The following is a 27642-nucleotide window of genomic DNA, read 5'->3' on the forward strand; positions in this document are numbered from 1 at the left end:
TCAGCTGTCACTTCAGTGCCTGCACTGCTCTGGGCAAGGGTAGGCATGGAGGGGCCACCAGACCAGGGGGGTCATGAGTGGCTTTATCCCAGGAGTCCCTCTAGGCTCAGGCTGCTGCCCAAACCACACCTCCTTCTCACTGTACTCAGTGTTTTTTTGCCAAAATACTCCATTCCATGACTTTCATATGCACTTCCCCTGTGGAGTTGGGTGCCCCTGCCCTTTGCCAGCAGAGCAAAGCCATGGCCTCGACAGGGATGTTTCTAAAGCCTTCATTAAGAGCTGGTTCAACAGCGCTGACAGCATTTTCCTGGGGTTACTTCTGAAAGCTGAAGGAGGTCTTGCAAAGCCTTGCAGGTTCCAGCACATCCCCTGGCAAACCTCTGTGGTCCAGAGATGCAGCAATGCCCCAGCAATTCTGTGCCTGGTGGGCAGGGTGAGCTGGGCTCAACTCCAGCAGCTCCTCAAGGCCAAAGCCAGCATTTGCTGGGATCATGGCAGTTTGGGACAATAATTGCCAAACAGGATCAAAGACAAATCCACCAGATTTGAGCTGCTCGAGCATTCCTGCACTCCCCTGAATATAGAGCAAGTTTCAAGGCAGAAAAAAAGGTTTGAAAAAAATCCAGCTTGCCACAGGTTCTCTCCAGGTGATGTCTGGGGTCAGGTTTAGTCTAAAACCTCCTTGGATTTGGAGCAACGCTTTGGTTCTCCAATCTTCTGCCCAGTTTGGCACTGTCAGTACTGGAGAATTCTGCTCTGAACTTTGCCCTTCCCTGCAGTCCCACCCATTAAATTTTCAGGAAAACTCACACTAGAATTGTATTTACTTGTTTAATTCTAACTGAAGAGGACAATACTGCCTTATCCCTCTCTGAAATGCCTCAGTGTGCTCCAGTCCACTCTGCTGCTTTCCATGGGGAGGTTGAACACTGGGGACTGACTAAAAGGGCTAAAAACTGAGGATCCAGACTGTGGCACCTGGAGATCCATGGGGCAGAGTGACAGAGCTGCTTAAACCTGGCCTGTCCCAGCTGGAGATCCTGCCTGGCGGGGCCCAGGAAAGCTCAAGCCAATCTTAGCAGATAACTGAGCAAGCAATCCCTGCTCTACCCCAGCTTCCCATCTTGCACCTTCCTCCAGCTCCATAGGTTTCTCTTTTCCATGAGCAGTTTTTCTGCTCTTTAGCCAGGTGCTCCAACACCAAGCCATGCCAAGTGCCATGCCAGTGCCATGCCCAGTGCCATGCCAAGCGCCATGCCAGTGCCATGCCAAGTGCCATGCCAGTGCCATGCCAAGCGCCATGCCAAGTGCCATGCCAGTGCCATGCCAGTGCCATGCCAAGTGCCATGCCACTGCCATGCCAAGTGCCATGCCAGCCCCAGCCCCATCAGGGAGCCGTGCAGGGGGTGGCACACCGAGTCCCTCACATCCCTCGGGCACAGCCTGCTCGTGGCTCCCCTTGCCTGGGGGTTCCTCCGGTTGTGCCCCAGGGACTTCCAGGCTGTTCTTGGGGATCTCCTTCTTCTTCCTCAGGGCTGGTTTCTCCTCCTCAGGCTGCCTGGAAGGTTTCAATGGGTGGCTGGGCACAGTTTGTGGTGCCTCACAGCACACCCAGCCCCTCCAGTGCCCCCACCCAGGGCTGGCACACCATGGTGGGCACATCTGTGTGCCCACACGGGCTGGTCCAGCTGGAAGTTGTGCTTTGCCTCCAGCCTGCCCTGCCCCCTGTGTCCTCCCCCATTCCCCATGCCCCTCTGCTCTGGTTCCTGCACCAGGCTGGTTCCCTCTGCCCTTTGCTGATGGCAGCAGCCAAAGGGGAAGAGTCCAATTTTTGGCCTGGAATGGATTTACCTTCAGTAAATCAGCCCATGGAGGTGGTCCCTGTTTGGTCCCTGGGGGCAGGAGAGCTGCCAGGGGTGCCCTGCTGTGTCTCACAGCCTGTGCCTGCCCAGCTCAGCTCTGCTCAGGGTACAGCAGCGTCCCCAGAAGCCTCTGCAGGCCCTGGAGATTTTCAAGTTAAGACATGAGCTAGAGGAGTAATCCAAAATGAATAATTTATTTTGGTGAATTTTCCTTCCCTCTGTTTACAGATTGTCTCAGAGCAGATTGCAGCTTTCACACCTCAATTCATTATTGGAAACTATTTGCAGATAGTTCCCTGTCTGCAACTCATTTGCTAGCTCTGCTGGGAGCACTGCAGATCTGAAATCAGAGCTGCTGTGACTGGTCAGGTGCTGCTGCCATGCTCTCATTCCTCTGTGACATCTCTGAGCTTGGGATGGGGCTGCAGGGGCGGCTGCTCCAGGCACAAATCCCATGCTCATTTTCTGCCAGGGCTCTCCAGAGCCTTCCTGCAAGGCCCTGCACTACCAGGAGCCTTGGGAGAGCAGGGGTCAGCCTGAGAAATACACAAGGAAATGGAAAACAAACAAACAAACAATCAAACAGAGTGAGGAGAAGCCACATCCTGGTGCCTCGAGGCAGAGGAAGATTGGGCAGGGATGTCCCTCCCACCCTGGACTGGAGGAAGGCATGAAGCTGGGCTCTGATACCAGACAAATAACCCATGTGTGATGGTGTTCACAGATGGGTCTCAGGTTGAGGGAAGAGACGAGGATCTGACTCCATGTTTCAGAAGGCTTGATTTATTGTTTTATGATATATATTACATTAAAACTATACTAAAAGAATAGAAGAAAGGATTTCATCAGAAGACTAGCTAAGAATAGAATAGAAAGAATGACAACAAAGGTTTGTGGCTCAGCTCTTTGTCTGAGCCAGCTGACTGTGATTGGCCATTAATTACAAACAACCACATGGGCCAATCACAGATGCACCTGTTGCATTCCCCAGCAGCAGATAATCAATGTTTACATTTTGTTCTTGAGGTCTCTCAGCTTCTCAGGAGGAAAAATCCTAAGAATTTTTCATAAAAGATGTCTGTGACACCCATGGATTGCAGACTGGAGGAAAACACGAAGCTGAGCCCTCAGATAGCAGACAAATAACCCATGGACTGCAGCCCGGCCCACCCAGTGCTGCCCTGGAACAGCAGAGCCCTGGAGGGCAGAGCTCAGAGCAGAGACCCCAGATGGGTCCTACAGCTGAGACTGTGCAGAATCAACAGAGGAAACTCCTGTAACAGGGCTAAAATGGTAAAATAAAGCTTTATTTGGAAGCTTCCAGGTGTCCCAGTGGTCATAGGCACACCCAGTATTGTATTTTTACAATTTTTAGAGGTTTAACAAACTAGCATATCTAACAAATATTGTCCAGTTAGAAGAGCAGTTGGTTAGGTAATTTTTACCCCAGGAACTGGCCCACTGGAGTTGGTCCAGGGCTTCTTTGCCTCACTTCTCATTATGTCTCCTCAAATTCTGATTAGAAAATGGAGTGTTCTTCTTGTAGGTCCTCTACTTGAAAATAAGACTAAATAGTATTCCAGGAATGTGTTAGAAGGTTTCTCTGAAATCTAAGAGAAAGGATAGAAAAATACCAGGAGCCATATAAACACTTTTTAATGGTCTACGAAGTCACAAATACATGAAAAATACAGAAAAAGCAAAAAAGTTTAGGCATCAACTGGGTTGGAGCAGCCATTCTTCAGCTGCTGCTCCCAGGAGACTCTTCCCACTGCTTGGCTGTGTGTCCAGCACACACCCAGGCTGCAGGATGGGCTCAGCACCTGGGATTTGGGCTGCTGGGAGGCTTTGCACCCCAAGAACCTGTTCAGTGTGGGTGCTGGGTCTGCCTGGAGCTTTGCACTGGGGTGGGGCTGAGAGCAGCTGCTGCAGGGATGGAGAGACCATGGATGTGCTGGGCTCCCTGGGCTGGGGCACGCAGCACTGCCAGCCCAGCCCCAGCACCCATGTGTTGGTGAAGATGAAAGAGGAAAGCCTTATCAATATGATTTTCTGGCAAAAGATTTTGAGAATATAGAATCTATAAGTGAGATTGAAATGAAAGCAAGCTTTGAGATCCCTCAGTTACTGAACAACTGGAAAACAAGGGCATGGCCAGCTGAAGGTAATCCCCTTTTGATGGAACAACACCCTCTGCTTGCAGACAGCTCCAAGGGCCAGAGCAGACCCTACAGCTTGGCAGAAGGGGCCCAAAGAGGAGTTTTTAGGGTTTAAAATGTAACACAGGATGGTAATGTAATGATTCTTACAGGCTGTATGTAAATGCTATAGGATTTGTACCTTGTACTAGATTGGTTAGTGAGAATCAGAATATTCAACACAGAAGAAGATTTATTGTATTGCAAGGGGAACCTCGCTCTCTTGCCTCTTATCTCTTACTTTTCTATGCTCTTACCCCTTTTACTCTCTTACCCTTTACTCTCTCACCCTCTCACCTTCTCTCCCCCTCTCTTCTCTCAGCCCTGTTCCAGCTGTGTTTGGCAGCTCCCAGCAGGGCCCTGCACCCAGGCCCTTTGCAATGAACCCCAAGTTCCTGACCTGGCCCCAGAGATCTCTGGTGTCTGTCCTTCCGCACTGTGCTACCCCCGTCACTCCTACACCCATGGAATGCACAGGGCTCCCCTGGCCCAGCTCTGTGCAGGAGCAGCTTTTGCTGTCAGGTCTTTGTTCAGATCTTGCTGCACCTCCCCCCCTCCCCTTGGCTCCCCTGCATGTGCAGATTCTCTGGGGTGGGCTGGCCCCGGCTGGATGTTGGGTGCCCACCAAAGCTGCTTTATCAGGGCCCTCTGCCACTGGAGAGGGGAGAGAAAATAAAGGGAGAGGTAAACACTGGCAGAGATCCCTCCCTGGTCACCATCGCAAGCACAACAGCCTGAACCTGGGCACAGTGATTGAATTTATTACCAAAAACTCAGAGCAGGACAATGAGAACAGAATAAATCTTAAAACCAGCTTTCCCTCACCTCTCCCTCTTCCCTATTCACTGTGCTCTGGAGCCAGGCTGGGAGAGCTGGGGGCGCTCAGCTGGAGAGGAGAAGGCTCCAGGGAGAGCTCAGAGCCCCTTGCAGGGCCTGAAGGGGCTCCAGGAGAGCTGGAGAGGGGCTGGAGACAAGGGATGGAGGGACAGGACACAGGGAATGGCTCCCAGTGCCAGAGGGCAGGGATGGATGGGATATTGGGAATTGGGAATTGTTCCCTGGCAGGGTGGGCAGGCCCTGGCACAGGGTGCCCAGAGCAGCTGGGGCTGCCCCTGGATCCCTGGCAGTGCCCAAGGCCAGGCTGGACATTGGGGCTGGGAGCAGCCTGGGACAGTGGGAGGTGTCCCCCAAACCATTCTGGGATTCCCTGCCTGTTCCCAGCTGCTCACAGTGAGTGCAGGGTGAGCTCAGGGAGCCCCAAGCCCAGGGGGAGCCCTCAGCCAGGTGAGTCTGCCCAGGGCTGCAAAGGGAGCAGCTTTCTGCAAGAGATGCCTGAATAAATCAGCAGCCCTTCCTGCAGAGCCTTCTGAAGGATTCCTGGCACATCCCAACCTCAGCAGCACCGCCAGGACCAGGTGGGAACCTTTTCCAGAGGGGATTGATGTGTCAGGCTGGAGCGGTGCTGGGATGATTTACAAGAACAACTCGTCCACACCAACCCCATTGCTCAGGCAGGGAGGTTGAAATGTGAGGGAAATCACGGAGCAGGAGCTGCCAGGGCCATCACTCACTGCTGGGAGCAGCAGCAGCCTGGGGCTGGCTGGAGAGGCAGGGCTGGGTGCACTGACACAGGTGCAGCCTCCAAAAGCAATGTTCCTGCTCTCTCCCCAGAGCTCACCTCTCCTGGCATTCCCAGAAAACCCTTCTGTTCCTTCAGAGCAGGCCTGCCATGGACTGACAGAGGGGAGCTTTTCTCTCCTTGCCCTGCCCTGCCCTGCCCGGCCCAGCCCAGCCTGGCCCGGCCTGGCTCGGCCCAGCCCTGGTTCATTTTCATGGCAGGAGGGGCAGAGCAGCCCCCTCAGGGCACAGCTCAGACTCTTGCTGCCTCTCCCTGGGCTCATGGGCTGAGCAGTTGGCAGGGCTGGAGCCAAGCAGGGCTCACACCAGGCCAGGGCCAGCCCCTGCCATGTCCTGTGTCCCTGCAGAGCCCCCAGGGCTGGCAGGCCATGTCTCTGTGCTCTGTGTTCTGGCCTTGGGCAGCCTCTGAGGTGCTCTGGTACCCAGAGCTCACCCACTGCAGCGCAGAAAGCAGGCCTGGCACATCAGCTGCGGGAGCTGGAGGGACCCCCAGAATCATCCAGCCCAGCTCCTGTCCCTGCCCAGACCCCCATCAACCCCACCCTGGGCATCCCTGGCAGCGCTGCCCACTCAGATGTGACTCCTTCATTCCTGACACAAACGGGCCCCACAGGGAGCTTTTCCTGCATTAAATGTTGGCTCATTCCCCTGAGCTCCAGGATCAGGAGTGTGCCCAGGCAGGGAGGGCTGGAGGTGGCACAGGAGGCTGGGATGTGACCCTGGTGTGGGTCAGGCACAGGGAAGAGCAGATGGAGCCACAGCTCCAAATCTGAAATGCCTCTGATTTGGCTCCATTGGATTTTATGGGGATGGAAAATCCTTTCCAGACAATTAACAGAAAGCATTTCCACCTTCTGAGCCTCAGGCTGGGAGAGATCAGAGAACCAGAAAATCTCCTGAGCAGGAGGGACCCCAGGGATCATTGATCCAGCCCCTGTCCCTGCCCAGACCCCCAACAGCCCCACCCTGTCCATCCCTGGCAGTGCTGCCCAAAGGCTCCTGGAGCTCTGGCAGCCTCGGGGCCGTGCCCATTCCCTGGGCAGCCTGGGCAGTGCCAGCACCCTCTGGGGGAAGAACCTTGCCCTGAGCTCAGCCTGAGCTGCCCTGGCCCAGCTCCAGCCATGCCCTGGGTGCTGTCCCTGTCCCAGAGCAGAGCTCAGTGCCTGCCCCTCCTCCTGCCCAGGAAATTCCTCCTGTGGGCACCTGGGCTCCTTCTCTCTGTGGCACTTCCTGTGGGAGCTGAGGAGCTCTGGAGAATGATCCCAGAACAAGGTTCCACCTGCCACTACTTCACATCAACTGCTCATCATACTGTTATGTGTAAAATACCTGGTTTATATTGTATTTATATTCATATTTAATTTAATTTCTATATTTTATATTTTATAGATGTATTTATATTTGTATTTTATTTAATTTATATATTTTTCTATTTTATGCATTATCTATATTTATATTTTATTTAATTTACATAATTTTATATTTCATATATGTATTTATGTTTGATTTAATTTATTTATTTTATATTGTATATATGTATTTAAATTTATATTTTATTTACTTTATATATTTTTGTATATATTTATATTGTTTACTGTGCAGGTAGGATGGTTCAGTCCTGGCACTCTGTTCTGCTCCAAGAGTCCCTCTGCCAGCCCAGAACTTCCCTGCCCACAGCAGTGCATCAGCGCAGGCACTGAAAATGGAGCAGGAGCTGCCCTGGGTGCCTGGACAAATCCTGTCAGCACAGATCCTCCCTGAGGGCTGCCCTGGCCCAGGAGCCCTGCTGATGTAGAGCCCCCCAGTGCCCCTCAGTGCCTCCCAGTGCCTCCTAGTGCCCCTCAGTGCCCCCCAGGCTGCAGGGGCCATGTTGCAGCTGCTGGAAATGCCCAGGACAGAGCCATGGTCTTGTACCCTTCACAAAAGTCAGCAGGTAGAAGGTGTCAAACACAAACTCTGTCAGTGGTGCAGTGGTGGTGGCTCTGGAGAGCCCCTTTAGCTCTGTAGTTGAGAGTCTGTCTCATGGTGTGCCCATGCCTGGCCCCAGAGCAGGGGACACTCCTTTGGAAGGTGTTCCTATGACTCTGCAGGCCCCAGAGCAGGGGACACTGCTTTGGAAGGTGTTCCTATGACTCTGCAGGTCCCAGAGCAGGGGACACTCCTTTGGAAGGTGTTCCTGTGTCTCTGCAGGTCCCAGAGCAGGGGACACTCCTTTGGAAGGTATTCCTGTGTCTCTGCAGGTGACTGTGCCACAGGGGTGTCACACTGCAGCAGGTGACATTGCCCAGCTGCTGCCTGCCCACATCTCCCCCTGCCTCCTGGGAGCACAGCAGTGACAGAACGTGGCACAGACTCAGTACAGAGTGCCAGGATGGTCTGGGCTGGAAGGGACCTTAAAAGAGCATCTTGTCTTCCACTAGAAAGAGAAAAACACTCCTGGTCTTTTGGTGCCCCTTTCTGCCTCCTGGCTCCTCTCAGAGGTGTTTTCAGGTGCTCCCAGCCACATCAGACACAGGACAGCTGCAGCCACAAGGCCATGAGGAGGAAAGGTGAAAAGCCTTTTCTGGAGCAGAACAAGATACACTTTCTTCAGTACTGGGATTCAGGAGTCAATTCCTTTAGGCTCTGTTAAAATAGAAAGAGGTGGGTGTGTCACAGACATCTTTTCATTAAAAATCTTTCTTGGGATTTTTTCTTTCTGAGAAGCTGAGAGGCCTCAGGAACGAAATGTAAACAGTGGTTATCTGCTGCTGTGGAATGCAACAGGTGCATCTGTGATTGGTCTCGTGTGGATGTTTGGAATTAATGGCCGATCACAGTCAGCTGGCTCTCTCTCTGTCCGAGCCACAGACCTTTGTTGATTCATTCTTTTCTATTCTTAGCCAACCTTCTGATGAAATCCTATCTTCTATTCTTTTAGTATAGTTTTAATGTAATATATATCATAAAATAATAAATCAAACCTTCTGTAACATAAAGTCAGATCCACGACTCTTCCCTCATTCTAAGACCGCTGTGAACACTGTCACAGTGGGTGTGAGCACAGCAAAGGGCAATGAATTCCCATTTCATGTGCCCTATTTCCCCACATCCAGCTCTCTCAGTGCCCACAGGCCCAGGAATGTGCCCTAAATCCTTTGTGAGCCCTGTGCTCACAGCTGGAGAGAGCAGGGAGGGCTGGCACTGTGCAAACAAGACTCCCAACGTGCAAGGAAGAGAACTGATCCCAGTGTGATTAAGCATCAGGTAGAGATGAACATGTAATTATCCAGTCAAAGCAAGGAGGCTTCATCTCGAGGAGGCTGGCTGCTCTCCAGAGCCACTGCAACTGTGAGCACCCAGCTCCCCCAGAGATTTCCTGCCTGGGACCCCCTCCTGCACCAGCTGCTGCTGGACAACCCCTTGTCACACACAGAAATGGGGAGCAGAGGTGTGACACAGAGAAATGGGGAGCAGAGATGTGACACTGAGAAATGCGGAGCAGAGATGTCACAGAGCAATGGGAAGCACAGGTGTCACACAGGGAAATGGGAAACAGAGATGTGACACAGAGAAATGGGGAGCACAGGTGTCACAAGGGAAATGGGAAGCAGAGGTGTCACATAGAGAAATGGGAAACAGATGTCACACAGGGAAATGGGAAGCACAGGTGTCACACACATAGCAGTGGGAGCACAGGTGTCACACACAGGGAAATGGGAAGCACAGGTGTCACACACACAGCAGTGGGAGCACAGGTGTCACACACAGTAGTGGGGAGCACAGGTGTCACACACAGCAATGGGAAGCACAGGTGTCACACACACAGCAATGGGAAGCACAGGTGTCACAGCAATGGGAAGCACAGGTGTCACACACAAGGAAATGGGGAGCACAGATGTCACACACAGCAATGGGAAGCACAGGTGTCACAGCAATGGGAAGCACAGGTGTCACACACACAGCAATGGGAAGCACAGGTGTCACACACAGCAATGGGAAGCACAGATGTCACACACACAGCAATGGGCAGCACAGGTGTCACACACAGGGAAATGGTAAGCACAGGTGTCACACAGGGCAATGGGAAGCACAGGTGTCACACACACAGCAATGGGAAGCACAGGTGTCACAGCAATGGGAAGCACAGGTGTCACACACAGCAATGGGAAGTGCAGGTGTCACAGCAATGGGAAGCACAGGTGTCACACACAAGGAAATGGGGAGCACAGATGTCACACACAGCAATGGGAAGCACAGGTGTCACACACAGCAATGGGAAGCACAGGTGTCACACAGGGCAATGGGAAGCACAGGTGTCACACACAGCAATGGGAAGCACAGGTGTCACACAGGGCAATGGGAAGCACAGGTGTCACACACACAGCAATGGGAAGCACAAGTGTCACACAGGGAAATGGGAAGCACAGGTGTCACACAGCAATGGGCAGCACAGGTGTCACACACAGGGAAATGGGAAGCACAGGTGTCACACACACAGCAATGGGAAGCACAGGTGTCACACAGCAATGGGAAGCACTGGTGACACAGAAACATGAAGCACATCTGTCCAGCATGGGCACACAGCAGCAGAGGCAGTTTCTCAGTTTCTGTGCCTTGTTCCACAGCCTGGGGCAGGGCTGGCCCGAGCACACCCTGCAGCATCCCTGCATGCCAAGGTCACAGCCCCAGCTGCCTCCCAGTGACCTCTGTGCCACAGCTGCTGGGGCAAACAGCCTGAGGAGGGGCAGGATCTGCAGCAAGAGCCAGCCCCAGCCCTGTACAGATGTGTTCTCTCCATTTCCAGATTAACCTTTCAGAAATGTCAGCCAAACAACCGCTGCCTCCCTCGTACAACCTGGAATTTTTGGGCCTGTGACTAGAGCTTCAATTAACTCCTTCAGTGCTCCTGCTCACCTTCCAGCCCTCTCTCAGGAAATTCCAGCTCCAGGGCCCTTTCTTCTGCTGCTATTTTGATGCCCTGCACGTTGTGACCTCTCTCTCCTGCTGCACCACTCGGGATGGTGCAGTCAGAGGGCACTGCTGGAACAGGAGTGCTTGCAGGTGTGTTCAAAAGGGAGGAGCAGAACATTCCTAACCTGGGCTGCCACTGCAGCAAGAGCAGGGCAGGGTGGGATCAGCATCCCTCCCATGAGATGTCCATAAACAACAGAGTGTGCTGCACCACATTGCACAGCAATGCTCCTGCTCTCTTCCCAGAGCTCACCTCTCCTGGCATTCCCAGAAAACCCTGCTGTTCCTGCCATGGGCTGGCCTAGGCACCCAAGAGTGACCCAGTGTTCCAGCTATGGCCCAGCTGTGGCCCAGCTCTGGGCACTCTGCCCCTCTGGCAGCATGTTCATCCAGAGCTCTTCTGTTCATTCACTGTGTACGGAGCTCCTGGAAATCCAGGATGGGCAGGAGGCAGCTGGGAGTCACCCAGAGCAAACAGAGGGAAGGGGCAGGCAAGGCAGGAGGGGCAGAGGAGAGCAGGGGGTGCCTGAGCTGGGCTGGAGGTGTGGGAAGGAAGAGGATTAGGGAATCATCTTTGCACCACTGCACTCTGGAGGAGCAGAAGGAGAGTGGCCAGAGGGAGCCCCCTGCCCTGCCCAGGTGCCACCTGCCCTCTGCAGGGGCTGCAGGAAGGGGCTGCAGGCCCTGGGCTGCACAGAATTCACATCTGCACTTAGAGGGGGTCTGGACAACTCTCCTGAGTCATTTTCAGATGGGGTTTCAAGGAGACCTATTGAAGGTAACCCTGCCCAGAGCAGGGATTGGAGCCCAGTGAGCCTTTAGGTCCCTTCTAACCCAGCCCCTGCTGTGACTCTGAGCCCAGCACCTCAGGCCAGCTGAGGCTGTTGGCACAAACAAGGTCCACACTGAGTAAATCACCCCCAACTGCCCCAAGTGTCCAGCTGGGTGCCTTTGGTGGACTTTCTTTGTTCCACAGATGATTGTGGGCTGGGTCAGTGGGAGGCACCCTCACCTCTGGGTTTTGCACACAGGAGAAACTGAACCCTGGCTCACCTTGCAGTGATGCCTACATGGGAAGGTGGAAACTGGGCAGGCCTTGGAGGGACATGGTTGTGACAACAACCCTGAGGGCAAGCTGGAGAGATGCCAATATTGGGGTGACAAACCCAGTGAGGAATGAAGGCTGAGTAGCACTTCTATACCCAGTGTACACAGGTAAAGACAATTACACACATTATAGAACCTCAGAATGGATTGGGCTGGAAGGGACCTTAAAGCCCATCCCACCCCACCCCTGCCATGGCAGGGACACCTCCCACTGTCCCAGGCTGCTCCAGCCCCAATGTCCAGCCTGGCCTTGGGCACTGCCAGGGATGCAGGGGCAGCCCCAGCTGCTCTGGGCACCCTGTGCCAGGGCCTGCCCACCCTGCCAGGGAACAATTCCTAATTCCCAATATCCCATGCATCCCTGCCCTCTGGCTCTGGGAGCCATTCCCTGTGTCCTGGCACTCCCGTTCTTGATGAAAAGTCCCTCCCTGGCTTCCTTGCAGCCCCTTCAGAGCCTGGCAGGTGCTGTGAGGTCTCCACACAACCTTCTCTGAACAATCCCAGCTCCCAGCCCGGCTCCCAGGGGAGGGGCTCCAGCCCAGAGCTGCTCCCAGAGCTCCATGTCCCGTATGTGGGGGCGCCAGGGCTGAATGCAGAGTCCCAGGTGGGGTTTCACATGGATACAGACACATCCACACATTGTCCATGGATCTGGTGGCAGCTGAAGCTCTGCCTAGCAGGGACAGAGCCACCACCTCCCCATACCGTGGATGTTCAGCTTTCCCCGGCACAATCCTTCCCTCCTCCTTTCCTCGCTGAGCAAATGAGTTCACTTAATAAAAATCCATCTTTCTGCTGCCCAGATGGGCCGGCTGCAGATGGGATCTGCCCGTGCAGGAACCAGGGAAGGGGCCGGGGGGCTCAGCAGGGTGGGAATCCAGCTACAGCGAAACCCTCGGGCTCTGTGGGTAAATTGAGGCGAACCGCTTTCTCAACGGGCTCTCTGACATCCTTCCCTCGGGAGAGCAGCGGCTCCGCTCCCGCCGCAGCCGAATCTGGTGAGGAAGAGGAGGCAGCGCACGTTCGGATGTCTCTCGCCGCCTCCCCGTGCGCAGATCCAGAGCAGGGGCAAACACCCGCCGAGGTCTCCGCTGCCTCCCGAGGGGCTCCGAGCCGCGGTGCCCGGGCCGATGCGGGCGCGGCTGCGGCGGGAGCCGGGGAGGAGGAGGAGGTGGAGGAGGAGGAGGGAGCGGGCCCGGTGCCCGCCGAGCCCGGCCGTCCCTCTCCGCCGCTTCCTTTAGGTGGCACCGCTCCTCCAGGAATGAGCGCCCGGCCCCGCGCAGCCCTGCCCGGGCCGCGGCCGCACCGCGGGGGCTCCGCCGCGCTCCGCACCGTCGGAGCGGCCCCTCCTCCCCTCGCCAGCCCGTGCCCGGCTCCCCCGTCCTCCCGCTCACTCCTCCAGCCAGTAAATCCGATCTAGGCTGATTCCTCTCACGTCAAACCACATGATCCCATAAAACATTCATCGCCTCTCCATCCCCGCTCGCTCGCCGCTCGCTCCCGGGATCCAGCGCAGCCGGCTCCGCTCCCCGCCGGGATCCGCCGCAGCCCCGGCCCCGTGCGTGCGGCGGGCGGGCGGGCGGAGCGAGCAGGAGGCAGCGAGGCAGGCGAGGCGAGGCGAGGCGAGGCGAGGCAGGGAGGGGGAGCCTCGCCTGGATGCTGACTCCAGCTCGGGGGCTGCTCATTCCCCCGATGAGCGAGGGCACCGGGAGCGCCCCCCCCTCCCCGTGCGCCGCCGCTCCCCGCTCGGGCTGAAGTTTGGCTCCGGGATCTGCCCCGCTTTCCCAAGGATTGTACCGCTGCCGCTCCACTTTGCGCCTCCAGACGTGCCTTCCCCGACCCCTAAGATGAAGAGGGCGATAGCTGAAGGTACGTGCGCCCCGGTGTCCCTCCGCCGCCGCGGCTCCCCCGGGCAGGGCACGGCGGCCGCGGCCCCAACTCCGCCCGGCGCCGGCAACTTCCCTCGCCGCAACTTTTTTCACCCGTGGGGTCCTCGGGAGCGGCCAAGGTGCCACGAGGAGAAGAGGGGCCGGGAGAGGCGGCAGGGAGGGCGCGGAGGGAGCGGGAGCGCTGTGGCTGCGGGAGCGGAGCGGAGGCGAGGCCGGAGGGGGAGCGAGCCCCGGGCACGGCTCGGCTCCAGCCACGAGCACGGCATTGGCAGGGAACGAGGACAGAGGGATGGTGGAAAGGGAGCAGCGGGCTAAGCCCCCTCCAGCCGCCGCCCAGCCTGCCTTGGCTCAGATCGGCCTTGGGGTGACCGGGCGAAGTTGGTGCCTCCGGGGGAAGCGCGTCCGGCACCCCGCATCCCGCACCCCGCACCCCGCGGTGGAGGGGCCGGGAGAGGGGATGGGGCAGCCCGGCTTGCTCCGCTCGCAGCCCGGCCCCGCTGCCCGAGCCCGTCCCGCTCCCGGAGCCGCCGCACGGGGAAGTTCCCGGAGGCTCCGGGGGCTCCGCAGGGTCCCGGGGTGCGGCGGGGGCTCCCCGCAGAGCTCAGGGTCCCGCCGGCCGCTTTGTGCTCGGAGCCAGAGGCTGGGAAGGGCTGGGATGCGGGGCTGGACCCACTTTCCTTTCGTCAGGAGAGAGGCACGGAGCTCGCAGCCTGGCACGGCCGGACTCTGCCCGAACCTTTCCCATGCACTTCGGCGATAACCTTCGCTTCCCGGCCCCGTGTGCGGGCTGGGGCTGGGGCTGGGCAGGGCTGGTACAGGGGCCGGGGCTGCGGCGGCTCCCGGAGCCCCCCGGTCCCGCCGTGCCGTGGCCGCTTGCGGGGGCTCCGGGGGCACCGGGGAGCGGCGCCAGGTCGGGGGGACACCGGGAGGGACACGGTGCCCGGCTCAGCCCGCTGGAGCAGCAGCGTGTGCCGCCCAGGTGTGCTCGCTGGTAGCCAGCCCAGGTTTGCAGTTTGGAACGGGAGGGATCAGCCCATGGTGGAGCTCCCGGGCTGGCCAGGGGAGGTTCGGGCGTGCGGAGCCTCTGCCCGCTCTGACTCTGCTCTGTGCCGTCTCCAGCTTCGCTTCCCGTTCCCGTCAGCGACACAGATATCATTCTCTTTCCCTTTCTATTTTGGAGGGCACTCTGGCTGATTTATTTGTGACGATCAAAGGACACATCCGAGCTGTGATCCATCCCGCACGCTGCCTCCTCGAGAGGCTTTGTGTCGAGTTGAAACGCGAAATGGCCAATTTATTGCTGTTTGGGAAACACCTCGGGAGCGGGCTCGGCTCTGGCAGCCTCTCCCCGGCCCGGAGGGGATGCTGAGAGCGGAGCCTCCATTTGCCCGGGCTGCCGTGGGTGTGAGCCCGGGGCTCGGTGCCCTGCTCGGCCGGTGCCAGGCTGTGCCCGGGGCTCGGTGCCCTGCTCGGCCGGTGCGGGCTGTGCCCGGGGCTCGGTGCCCCGCTCGGCCGGTGCCAGGCTGTGCCCGGGGCTCGATGCCCTGCTGTGCCCGTGCCAGGCTGTGCCCGGGGCTCGGTGCCCGCTCGGCCGGTGCCAGGCTGTGCCCAGGGCTCTCTGTCAGAGCCGGGCAGGGCTGGGTGTGCCCGATCCCCTCGCTCCATCCCCGCTGCTGCTGCAGCGCTGCTCTCCCCACGCACCCACACTCGCGGCTGCCGCCAGCACCGTGTGGAACAACACAGGGGATAATGAAATATAAAAACTGTGTTACAACGGCTTTATTTATAGAACAAGGCTTGGAGGAGTTCGGGGTTGAATTATTTGCTTTTTTGCTGCAGTTTATGAATTGCTCCTGTGAGAGGCTGCCTTGCTGGCAGGTTTGGCTGGAAAGTCCTCACGAACCTGGGGGATTCTGTTTAGCTGAGTGTCCATCCTGCTGGATCTGGACTACATTTCCCACTGTGGGCTGCCAGGATGCTTCAAGTGCCTTGTAAGCCAGAAATAGCCACCAGGGGCAGTTGGACAGGCAGAGCTTTCCCTGTTCTCAGCACTTGCTGCCTTATTAACACGATTCATTTTTACTGAAAAAAGGGCTTTCTATGCTTATTCTTTTTTTTTTTTATTTTTTTAACCCGAATACAAACCCCTGTAATATGAGAACCTACATCAACATCACCCATGGGAGAGCAGCTCTTTTTTTTCTTCTTGAGAGAAGACACCATTCGTTGCATTATTCTGTATTTCCTTTCTTTATAATGTAAATTTTTTATCACGGGCCCGCTGCATTTTCTGGGCTTTGTCCCCCCATTTCCCAGCTGGCGGCAGAGAGCTCAGACCTGTATTCCATGGGGCCATCAAGGGCTGTGTTTGGAGAGGTTTTCTAGGGAGGAATGTGCTTCAAGAGGAATTTTAGGGCAGAAAGGTGGAGGTGCTGTTGCACCACTCGGAGCCTGGGCGTTTAACCGGTGCAGACATCGCTGTTCCCTGCTGGATCTGGGATGTTTTCCCAGACAAAGCTGGGCCAGAGGAGGAGTTAATGAGAAGCAGTGAGAAGTGTGGAGGGCTGTGGGCAGCACGTGCTGAACCAGCCCCTTGTGAATTCCCTCAATGCTCAGGAGCTCCAGGCTGGGCTTGGGAAAACCTCCTGCGAGCCTGGTGTGTCCATAAAGGAGTGAAAGGAGAGGGAGTGGCTGGTGGGAAGGAGCAAGGGGACATTTGGCACACAGCATCTCTCTCTGCTCTGCCCTGCTCCCTGCCCTGCTAGGCAAGGGCAAGACAGTGGCTGTGGCTCCATCCGCTCTTCCTGTGGAACTGGAAGCTGGCAAGGGCCACGGGCATGCCCAGCTGAGATCCCACATTCCCTGTGCCTGGCTGTGCCTGCTGCCACAGGCCCTGGGTAATCTTCTTCTGACCCCAGCAATGACTTGGGCCTCAGCTTTCCAAGGGAACAACCAGAATCCAGCAGCACAGATGGGAATTTTCCACCTTTCATCTCAGAAGCAGCGAGGAGCCTGTGAGCTGGGGGCAGGGCAGGGGAGGATGCTCTGAGGCTGCTGCACCCCTGCACACACACAGCCTTGCTCAGCCCTGCTCAGCCCTGCTCAGCCTTGCTCAGTCCTGCTGCCTGAGGGTACTGGGGCTCCTTCCCTTCCCTTCCCTTCCCTTCCCTTCCCTTCCCTTCCCTTCCCTTCCCTTCCCTTCCCTTCCCTTCCCTTCCCTTCCCTTCCCTTCTGCCAGGATCCACCTGCAGGGCCCAGGGAGGAGCTGCTCCCTCCAGGCTCAGGTGTTTGTTTGACCTCTTCCCCTTGGATTTGCGATGCTCTCTGCTGCTGTCACCTTCAGTGAGACACATCTCCGAGTGCCAGGCACCTCTTTGGATGTTCCTCAAGAGGTTTTCTCTTCTTGCAGGAGGCATAGCCCCCGTGGAACAAGGGGCACCCACCCTGCAGCACTGCACAGGGGCTGGCACAGGCAGCAGCTCAGCCTGGGGCCTGCCAGGGCTGGGACTGAATTTCTGGGAGTGTTTGTCCCTCCTGGGACTTTCTGGGAATGCTTGTCCCTCCTGGCCATGTGGGCAGCTCTGTGCTGTGTCCCAGACCAGGTGGAGCTGTTTGGGATTTGTGATGAGCAGGGTGTCAGGGCTCCTCCATCACAGCGCTGTGGGAGGGAGCAGTGAAGCTGCTGAGACACAAATTCCACCTTCTCCTCCCCTTTCCTGCTGTGGCTGCAACTCCTGGAGGTTTCCAGAGGCTGAGGGAAAAGGGGACAATTGTACTGGAAAGTCTTAATCAGCTGAAAGAGGCTGAGGGTGGATCCTGCTGTGCTTGCGTGGAGGTGCTGGGGGAATTCGTGCAGAGTTTGCTCAAATGTGCAAACTCACCCCAGCCTGAGCTGTGTGTGCCTGGCACTGCTGGGACACAGGGAATGGGCTCTGGGGGGGCTCCTCACCCTCTGTGGGGTGTTCAGAGGGGTGTGGGGGCTCAGGGCAGGTGACAAAGCTGCTTCCCTGGGGCTGGGGGCAGCTCTGGGCCAGGCCCTGCCTGTGGGCAGAGCACAGCTGTGGTGGGGAACAGGCAGGGCACAGCTGTGGTGTGGCATAGGAGAGCACAGCTGTGGTGTGGGACAGAGCACAGCTGTGGTGTGGGACAGACAGAGCAGAGCACATCTGTGGTGTGGCACAGGCAGAGCACATCTGTGGTGTGGCACAGACAGAGCAGGGCACAGCTGTGGTGTGGGACAGACAGAGCACATCTGTGGTGTGACACAGACAGCACATCTGTGGGGTGGCACAGACAGAGCACATCTGTGGTGTGGCACAGGAGAGCACAGCTGTGGTGTGACACAGAGCACAGCTGTGGTGTGACACAGAGCACATCTGTGGGGTGGCACAGACAGAGCACATCTGTGGTGTGGCACAGGAGAGCACAGCTGTGGTGTGACACAGAGCACAGCTGTGGTGTGACACAGACAGCACATCTGTGGGGTGGCACAGACAGAGCACATCTGTGGTGTGGCACAGGAGAGCACAGCTGTGGTGTGACACAGAGCACAGCTGTGGTGTGACAGAGCACATCTGTGGTGTGACACAGACAGAGCACATCTGTGGGGTGGCACAGCCCCTGCCCTGCCTGCTTTGCTCTGGGAGTGCTCCTGGAAGGCCTCTGGAGTCTGCTCTTGTTTCTGCCTTCCTGGTACCCTTGCCCAGGTCACTGACCCTTTCTGTGATGTTCTCTCAGCTCTTCCAGCCCTGTCCTCACAGAGTGATGCTGAGTTCTGTCCCAGGGGACCCAGGGGACGCTAAACCCAGCCCAGAGGTGAGTGTGGAGCTGAGCAGTCCCTGGTCACCCCCTCAGCAGTGCCACAGAGGCAGTGACAGACTGATGGTCCCCTGAGGGCTGCTGCTGCATCCACAGCAGGTTTGTGTCTCTGGGCTGCCCACCTTCCTCCCACCCTTCACTCTGCAGATTTCACAGCGTTTATTGTCCCTCTCCTGGAACCAGGAGATCAGCAGAGCACTTGAGTTTTATTTGGAATCCTCCCTGGTTGTCAAGGAAAGCAGAAACACTCCACAAGCACATGCAAAGCATCCAGGAGACTGGAAACAAAGAAACACAAACACTCCAGTGCTGGAGGTTTAGTTCAGTTTCTGGAGAGCTCAGCAGTTTGAGGCATCACCCTGATGGCTCTCAAGGAGCAGTGCTGGCTCCTGTCTGCAGGGCTCAGGCAAGCCAGGCTCACAATGTCTGATTTCATGAAATCATGGGATATTTTGGATATTATAATCTGGATACACCTGGAGGGATCTAAAGAACCTCTTGCTCAAAGCACAGCTGGTTTCACAGCCAGATCTGGCTGCTCAGGGGCTTGGATGTCTTCCCAAGGATGGAGATGCCCTGTGCCCCTCCACAGCCTGGGTGGCAGCCCAAGCCCTTTGTCACCTGGCCTAGGGACACCTCCCTGTCCCTTTGGTGGCCTGGGGATGCCTGGCTCTGTCCCTGGCTGGGGCAGGAGGGATGGGAAACTTTGTGCTGGCTCCCTGTGACGTCAGACCAGGTGCTGGGGAGGTATCAAAGAGGGGTAAAAGCAGGGATGACAGCCAGGTGCCATGGCAGGGACACTCAGGGTGGCAATGGGACACTCAGGGTGGCAGTGGTACACTCAGGATGGCAGCAGGGACACTCAGGATGGCAGCAGGGACAATCAGGATGGCAGCAGGATGCTCAGGATGGCAGTGGGACACTCAGGGTGGCAGTGAGACACTCAGAATGGCAGCAGGGATACTCAGGATGGCAGCAGGGACAATCAGGATGGCAGCAGGATGCTCAGGATGGCAGTGGGACACTCAGGGTGGCAGTGGGACACTCAGAACAGCAGCAGGGACACTCAGAGTGACAATGGGACACTCAGGATGGCAGCAGGGACACCCAGGGTGGCAGTGGGACACTCAGAATGGCAGCAGGAACACTCAGAATGGCAATGGGACACTCAGGGGGCCAGCAGGGACACTCAGAACAGCAGCAGGGACACTCAGAGTGACAATGGGACACTCAGAACAGCAGCAGGGACACTCAGGTTGGCAGTGGGACACCCAGGGTGGCAGCAGACCCGTGCAGATGTTGTCCTGTGCCCGTGTTTGCTGTGTGGCTGCTCCTGGAGGAGCCCCTGGCCTGGTTCCAGCCCCCCAGGCTGCAGTCCCTCATCAATGGTAATTACACACAGCTCCCCTGGGGCTCTGCAGCCCTCAGATGCCCCCTATGCTGACACCCTGCAGGGACAGGGACCTCTCTGGGGACACACAGAGCTGGCCAGACCCCAGAGCCCTGCAGGTGCTGGGGGAGGCTCCAGAATGGGGCCATTGCACCCCAGCTCAGCTCTGTGGGGATTGCTCTGTCCAGGCTTTGAAAAGCCCCAGTGATGGAGCCTTGCTGGCCTTGCCCAGTACAGGAGCTGATGGAAAAGCCTCTCCCGATGTCTGACCTGAACCTCCCAGGCTGCAGCTTGTGGCTGTGGCTCCTTGCTGTGTCACCTGGCACACCAAGGTGTGCTTTGCTCTGCCATCCTTTCAGCTGCCCTGGAAATCTCCCTTCACCTTCTCTCTGCCCAGCCCAACCATCATAATTCCCTCTGCCAGACCCTGCAGGACATACTGGGACCTATATGGGGAATTAGGAATTGTTCCCTGGGAGGGTGGGCAGGCCCTGGCACAGCTGGGGCTGCCCCTGGATCCCTGGCAGTGCCCAAGGCTGGGCTGGACATTGGGGCTTGGAGCAGCCTGGGACAAGGGCTGGACATCAGCTCCTTCTTCCTTCCAGGAGCTGCATCCTGAGCGCCTCCAAACCCTTTCGTGCTTGTTGGCTGGAGCTGACTCCCAGGAACCTCCTTGTCCAGCATTTCTGTCCTTGACCCATGCTCTGAGAGCCTTTAATGTCAGCTGTGTTCTGATCCCACCGCAGCTGCAATTCCACAGGGGAGCAGAGGGATCCAGGGCAGAGGGAGGCTCAGGGCCTGGATGGGAGTGAGTTCCCATCCCAGCCCAGCTTTTCTCCTGCCTGGATGGATCTTCCATCCCACCCCAGCTTTTCTCCTGCCTGGATGGGAGTTTCTATCCCAGCCCAGCTTTTCTCCTGCCTGGATGGGAGTTTTCATCCCAGATTTTCTCCTGCCTGGATGGAGTTCCCAGCTCAGCCCAGCTCTTCTCCTGCCTGGATGGAGTTTCCAGCCCAGCTTTTCTCCTGCTTGGGTGGAGTTTCCATCCCAGCCCAGCTTTTCTCCTGCTTGGATGGAGTTTCCATCCCAGCCCATCTTTTCCCGGTCCCGCTGGAGCTGGTCTCGTTCCCTCCCTGCTTCCGGGAGCCCTGGTGCCTCTCCAGCGCTCTGTGCTTTGTTTTCTCTCTCCGTGCTGCACCTTCTGCTGGAAACAAAGGGATGTTTGCATTCCAGCGCGACGCTTCCCTTTCCTCCCTGAGTGCAGGGGATAATTACAGTGCCTCGCACTAATTGATCCCTTATTAGTGCTAATTGTGATTTACGTGGTGCTTTAGGAAGGGGCATTTCTGTGGCAGGAGTGATGCTCTAATGTCACACTTGTGATGTGTCACCTCATCTCCCGTGAGCTGCTCGTGGGGGAAGCGGGTTCACTTTTATTTTTTTGTTAAAAACCAATCTTTTGCAAGAACCATCTGGCTGCTAAATTCTCCTCCCGGAGCTGTGCGGTTTGCAGGGAGTTCATTTGCGTCTTTAGCTACTAAAGAGGAAGTAAAAGTGACTGATTAGTCTGAGACTGGGACCATTCACATCAAAGTGACAGATTTTGCGAGCTGGATTTGGGGAAGTGTTTAAAACTGGTGTGTTTTCATTAAATTTTGAAGGCTGTGGGCAGAAGTGCGCTCTGGGCGCTGCAGCTCAGGCTCAGCCCTGCACCCTGGGTTCTCCTGTCACTGTGAGTTGTGGGGCTGCTCAAATTTCCCTCTGCTTGTTTGATGACTTTAAATATTGATTTTAATTGTGCCTCTTTCTTAAGGCTGTGAGTGATGGTGGGAGCCATGGACAATGATCCCTGAGCACAACACAGCCACGTGCTCTGAGAGGGGGGAACTCAGCCTGGCTCTCTGCACAGGGGAGAGAGAAAGGAAAATCCTGTGGAGCCCCCAAATTCAGCTTTCCCTGCTGCCATGGGTGTTTGCAGGGATATGCCAGGAGCTGCTGGCCAGGCTGGGCTCTCAGAAGCCCTTTGGGGGTGCTGGGGTAAGGCTGGCAGGGCTCCACACTCTCCCCTGTGCAGAGGGGTTGTTGGAAAGCCTCAGAGCAAATGCAGAGTTTGGGAATGTGGGATTTACCTGTGCAGAGACAAATGGTCAGTGGGAGCCAGCAGGACCTGTGGGACTTGCACTGCAAGGATCTGGAGGGACAGGACACAGGATGGCTCCAAACTGAGAGAGAGTGGGTGTAGAGTGGATATCAGGGGAGATACTTCCCTGCTCAGGGTGCCCAGAGCAGCTGTGGCTGCCCCTGGATCCCTGGGAGTGCCCAAGGCCAGGCTGGACATTGGGGCTGGAGCAGCCTGGGACAGTGGGAGGTGTCCCTGCCATGGCAGGGGTGGCACTGGATGAGCTGTGATGTCCCTTCCCACCCAAACCATTCTGGGATTGCACATCCCTGTGGCACTGGCATGTTTTCAGAGCAGTGGGAGCTGTGCTGTCCCTCTCCCCGTGCCCAGGTTCCTCCCCAATCACACACCCTGGTGGATCTGGCCCTGATCAATGCTCTGTGGCCGTGCAAACACGGTTAGCATTGGCTTTACACTAGAGGGCTGTCTGTCCCTTTCCCTTTGAGAGCAGCCCTTGTGCCAGGATCCCAGTTTGATCCCGGGGTGGGGAGGCTGCAGGCTGGGGTGTGGGCTCAGCTCTGCTCTCTGTGCTGCTGCAGGGGCCCTCTGGAGCTGTTTCTGGTCAAGTGGAGCTCTCTGGCTCTGCCCCTGTCCAGAAGCACCAGTTTCCACACAGGATTCCTTCCCCTCCTGTTCTTCCAGGCCCCTTTTGCTGTCAGCAGTGGGGCACTCTGTAGCACAGGGGTGCTCTGGGTTTCCAGGAGTGTGGTGGCATCTCCTGCCTCTGCCCTGGTGAGGATCTGCAGCCCTGAACATCTGCACACCCAGCTTGGGCTGACAGACAGAAATTGCTCTGGAAATGGCTCTGGGGGCTGGAGGAGCCTTCAGTGTCCCAGGGCTGAAAGAGATTTGGTGTGGGAATCCACAAAATCAGAGGGTTTTGGGAAAGTTGCAAAAGGCAGGCTTCAGAGACAGCAGAACTGTGACTGGACCTGAGCAGCAGCCATGAGATAGATCAGCAGAAAAATTATTTAAACTGTAGAAAAGCAAGGACAAATAGAACAATGATATGTGTATTAATGCTTGTCTAGAATAAGTCCCTAAGCTACAGAAAAGTTTATCTAGCAAGATATTAAGAAGGTTGAAGCTCAATAATGGAGCTCTGTGCATTGTGTTTTAAGGCTTACAAGCAGGTGTTGTATTGGAAATAAGCAAGCATTGTTTAACCAAAGGTGCTCATAGTGGTTGGATAGAACTGCTGTCAATATGCTTTGTGGGATTGGTCAAGAAACTTATAAAGTGAGTTGTAACATTAAATTCTTTGTCTGCTGCTTAAGATGTGAGCTGGTAGCATCTTCCCATTGTCATCACCATGTAATGAGACTGATGCTGGAGAATAAAACAGCTCAAGGCAGTTCCAGCAGTCCTGTCCCATTTGTGATTTGTAAGTAGCCCCCTACCAGTGTCATTTGGCACTCCTGTGTCGTTATAGGACACAAAATAAAATGATGTGGACACACAACTCTCCAAGGTAGAAAAGAGTGGGTTTAATTTCTGACTCCAACATTTATAGATTTCCAAAAGTGACAGTGGATTGGAGGGTGACAGTGCCACCTCCCCAGTGACACTGGTCAAACCAACAGTCCATCAACTTTCTCCTCCTCCATAAAAGAATGCAAAACAATGAGTTATTTACATAAAGTGTGTGAGAAAGTTCAGTACAAGAATGTCAACATCAGAAGGCTTAGAAAATCTTAAAAAACGAGGGTGACACTCAAGTGCAGAGGGTGGCTCTTTGGCACAAGTTGGTTTAGGAAGAGGAGGAGGAGGAGGAAGCAGAGCCTGGCTGAAGGGTGCAGCTTCATCTTCAGGTGACCTCCAAGGTCACACCCTTGGCTTTGATGCCACCCACAAGCCCAAGGAGCCATTTCTCCCCATTTCTCCCAAGCTTTTACCAAGACCCAGCTTCTACCATGACACAAACTTTGCTGCTGAGGCACTGGGGGCAATGTGGGGTCTGGAGATCAGGCAGTGCTTGTTTAAACATCATTCCCACTACTCAGGCACTATTCCTGTTTTCCTGAGCCTGTGTCTCTGCTGGGTGCAGAGAGGCCCCAAAGCCCTGGGAAGGGGCTCTGGGAGGCGCTGGGGGTGCTGCTGGCCCAGGATTGTGTTCAGTCCCTGTCCCCTTCTCTGCCAGCCAGGGAGAGACATTTGTACCAGTGGCACCATAAATGACCCCGAGCTGCCTTGGGGAGCCAGCCCAGGAGAGCCTTTCCCTGCCCATGGTGTTTCATGGGAAATGCTTTGCTTTCTCTGTGTTTATTTTTGGCTTTCCTGGAGTTTCTCAAGGCTTACAGGTAATCCTGAGCTTTGGGGTGGCCAGCTGGGCTGCAGGGACAGAGTCTGCCTGAGAACACCAGGTTTGCCATTTCCTGGGGAGCCTGGGTGTGCTGGGAGCTTGGAAAAGTTTAACCTGGGGACACCTGGGGCAGGTGCAGAGTGCTCTGCATGGAGACACCACTGGGCCAGGGGAATGTCCCTGCCCATGGCAGGGGTGGCACTGGATGAGCTTTAAGGTCCCTCTCAACCCAAACCATTCCAGGATTCTGTGATCCTGTTTTTGTAGTGACAAGGAGCCCCCAGCTCAGCCTGTGCCTGCTCCAGCCCTGCCCCTCCCAGCTTCAGGTGCCACCCAAGGCAGCTCCTGGGTGCTGAGCCCTCTCCTCTGGAAGTGTTGAGCGTTCTCCAGGTTTCACCTGCATTTCTGAGTGTTCTAACCTGCTCCTCTCCTGAAATCAAGGTCTCACTGTGGCCCATGTGAGCCCATGACTCCCTTGCTGTGACATTTGTGTCCAGCCCTGCTCCTGAAGCCGCCCCTCAGGCTGGAGGTGGGAGCCCTGCTGTGACAGCCCCCAAAGCTCTGTGGGATGTCTGAGTGTGTTCCACCCCTCTGCAGGTGTGGGATGTGCTGGCCCTGGGTCACTCTGTGGGACAAGGACAGGGTCAGCCCTGCTGTCCAGACCATGGTTTGGTGACAGAGGGGCCAGCAGCCCCCCAGCACCTCCCCTGTGTGTGCCAGAGCACGAGGCCCTCCTGATAATCCCTGCCAGCTCATCCCAGCCTGTGTGCCTGCTGAGGAGGGGACACCAGGCTCTGAGTGCCCCTGCTCGAGGTGAATGTCCCCAGGGGTCACCTGCTGCCCTGTGGCACTGCAGGGACAGTGAAGCAGCTGCTCCAAACCAGGGGCTGCAGCTGAAAAAGCCCTGGGAGCCCTCCCTGCTCAGGGCTGGTGTTTGCTGTGCTCTCTAACCCAGAGAGATCCAGAGTGAAAGGTGAGCCCTGCACTTGGCATGGGCACAGAGAGGATGATATTGGTATCACCAATATTGCAGACAGGACGTGTCTGAGCTTGTCTGGCCCTGCTGCTGAACCAAATCACAGCAACTGTGGTGTCTCACCCCACAGACACTTTGGGCTGGCTGGGTGTGTGGTGTTTCACCCCACAGACACTTTGGGCTGGCTGGGTGCTGCAGCTGGGCCTGTGGGGACAAGTCCAGGCCTGCAGGAGCTCTGGTGGTGCTGGGATGGAGCTTCCCCCCATAACAGGGGCTGCTCCTCAGGTTTTCCTCTGTGGAGAAGCTTTAAGGCGATGGTGAAGGAAAGGAGTCGGTTCTGATGGAGGGTTTGGATGCAGAGCTTTATTCTGGCCCACAGGCCTCTGAATGCAGCACCAGCTCCAACAGAACTCCCTGAGCCCGTGGTTGCTGTTCCTTTAACCCTGGGGAGAGGGGCAGGGAAGGGGCAGGGAGACACCAAGCAGGGACAGGAGGGGAGGGACAAAGGGACAAAGGGACAAAGGACACCTGGATGGCCCAATGCCCCCCAGGGGTAGAGGGCATCCTTTGGACCTGCCAATCACTGGATGCCCTTCTGGAATGCCAGGACTGACAGTCCAGTGCTGGGAGGGGAAAGGAGAGGTGACTGACACACCTGGGAAGGAGTCTTAGGGGAGAGACCCAGGGCTCTGAGGTAAACCCTGAAATCACACTGCAGCGGGAAGGGATGGTGGAGCCAGGGCTCTAATGGCACAGGAATTGTCACCGTGCTGGGAGCCAGAACCTGCTGGGTGTGCAGAGAGGACAAGGAGTGAGCAGGGATTGCCAGGGCACCCACAACTCCTGGGACAGGGCCCCAGCCAGATGTGGGGCCACGCTGCCAGGGCAGCTGCCCTGTTGCCCTGGGAGGAGCAGGGATGGGCACAGCCCCTGGCCAGGCCAGCACAGCCCCTGGGGACCAGCATGGAGAAAAATCACAGAGCAGGGACATGCCAGGCTGGGGGACACTGGGATTGAGTGTGTGAAACTGGGGCTGGCTGTGTGACACTGTTCCTCCCCCGTGAGCTACCCCAGGGGCTCTCCCTGTGTTCTGGGAGCCTCAGGCTAAGCCTCAGCCCTGTCCTTGCTAGGCCAGGGCCAGCCCTGCCCTCCTGGATCAGTCACTCAGGTGTATGACCACCCCAGGCGTGCCATGGGAGCTCTGTGCCCATCTGGGCCCTTTGGAGCTCTGCTGGGCAGGTTTCTGTGGGTTTGGGGGCTCCCTGGAATGCTGCAGTCCCAAGGGCACCATTGGAGCAGATGCTGTGTTAGGCAATGCAGAGGTGGCTCCATGGCCTCCACAAGGTGCATCCACACTGTCCCTCCCAGGGACAAGGAGGTGGTGCTGTTTCCTCCTCCCTGCCCTGGGCTGCTCTGCAGAGGCAGGGCCACAGTTCTGTCCCTCACTGCCTGTGGCCCTTTGCTTTGCTCCCTCCCAGCACCAAAGGCCACTGTGGAGAGGCACAGAACTATGGAATTAGGGCTGGAAAAGATCTCCAAGATTATCAAATGCAACCTCTGACCAACTCCCTGGCCACTAAACCATATTGTGAAGTGCTAGATCTGCTCACTTTTTGAACACCTCCAGGGATAAACACCTCCAGTTGATAAAAAAATCTCCAAACCACATTCCAAAGCAGCAAAACACAGGAGAAGCAATCAGATAATTATTGTTTTCATTTAGTCCAGCTGTGACTCCAGCCTGTTCCAGAGCCTGACCACCTTTGAGTGAGGAAATTGTCCCTTATTTTCAGCCTGAAACTCCCTTGGTGTGCAGCCTGAGGCCGTTTATCCTCTCCCACCTGCCCAGGGAGGTGCCTGGTGCCCCCTGAGCAGGTCCCTGAGCCCTGCTGGCACAGGCTGGCACAGCTCCTCCTGCCTGCCTGGCTCTCTGGAGCAGCACAGGGAATATGCAAATTTAACCTTTGCATTTTCTGTGCTGTTCTTTTCCCGGGAAATGTCACCGGGGGCACCAAGCTGGGATTGCCTGGCACTGGGGGAAAGAGCAGCAGTGGTGGGTGCCTGGCTCCTGGGGGGGATCCAGCGTGGGGCTAGCACCTCCAGGGAGGGCTCTGGGAGCTGCCCTGCTCTGCCCTGATGTCTGCAGGGATGGGGACTTGGTTTGGAAAGACAGGATTCTGCTAAGGAAGGCAGGAGCCTCCCCTGAAATGGAGAATGTAAACCCTCCCCACCCCTCCGAATTGCTATAAATTTTAAATTAAGGGGCTCTTAGGCAAAAATATGGGAGCGGGAAATAACAGTTCTTTCATAGGGAAAAGAAAAAAAAA

The 27642-nt window shown here is 56.4% G+C and overlaps 1 protein-coding gene across 1 annotated transcript in view; it reads left to right on the top strand.

Annotated features, from left to right (window-relative positions):
* The first annotated feature begins 13089 nt into the window (after positions 1-13089).
* The window catches only part of RTN4R (reticulon 4 receptor), a 90053-nt gene continuing 75500 nt past the window's right edge, over positions 13090-27642 (top strand). Inside the window, exon 1 of the mRNA XM_054288881.1 lies at positions 13090-13630. Within this exon, the coding sequence (XP_054144856.1) occupies positions 13609-13630 (22 nt within the window). The 5' untranslated portion in view covers positions 13090-13608. The remainder of the gene's footprint in view (positions 13631-27642) is intronic.

This window comes from Melozone crissalis, unplaced genomic scaffold (assembly GCF_028551555.1).
Source record: "Melozone crissalis strain CALT ecotype California unplaced genomic scaffold, PUWL_Pcris_2 ptg000063l_1, whole genome shotgun sequence".
Lineage (NCBI taxonomy): Eukaryota > Metazoa > Chordata > Aves > Passeriformes > Passerellidae > Melozone > Melozone crissalis.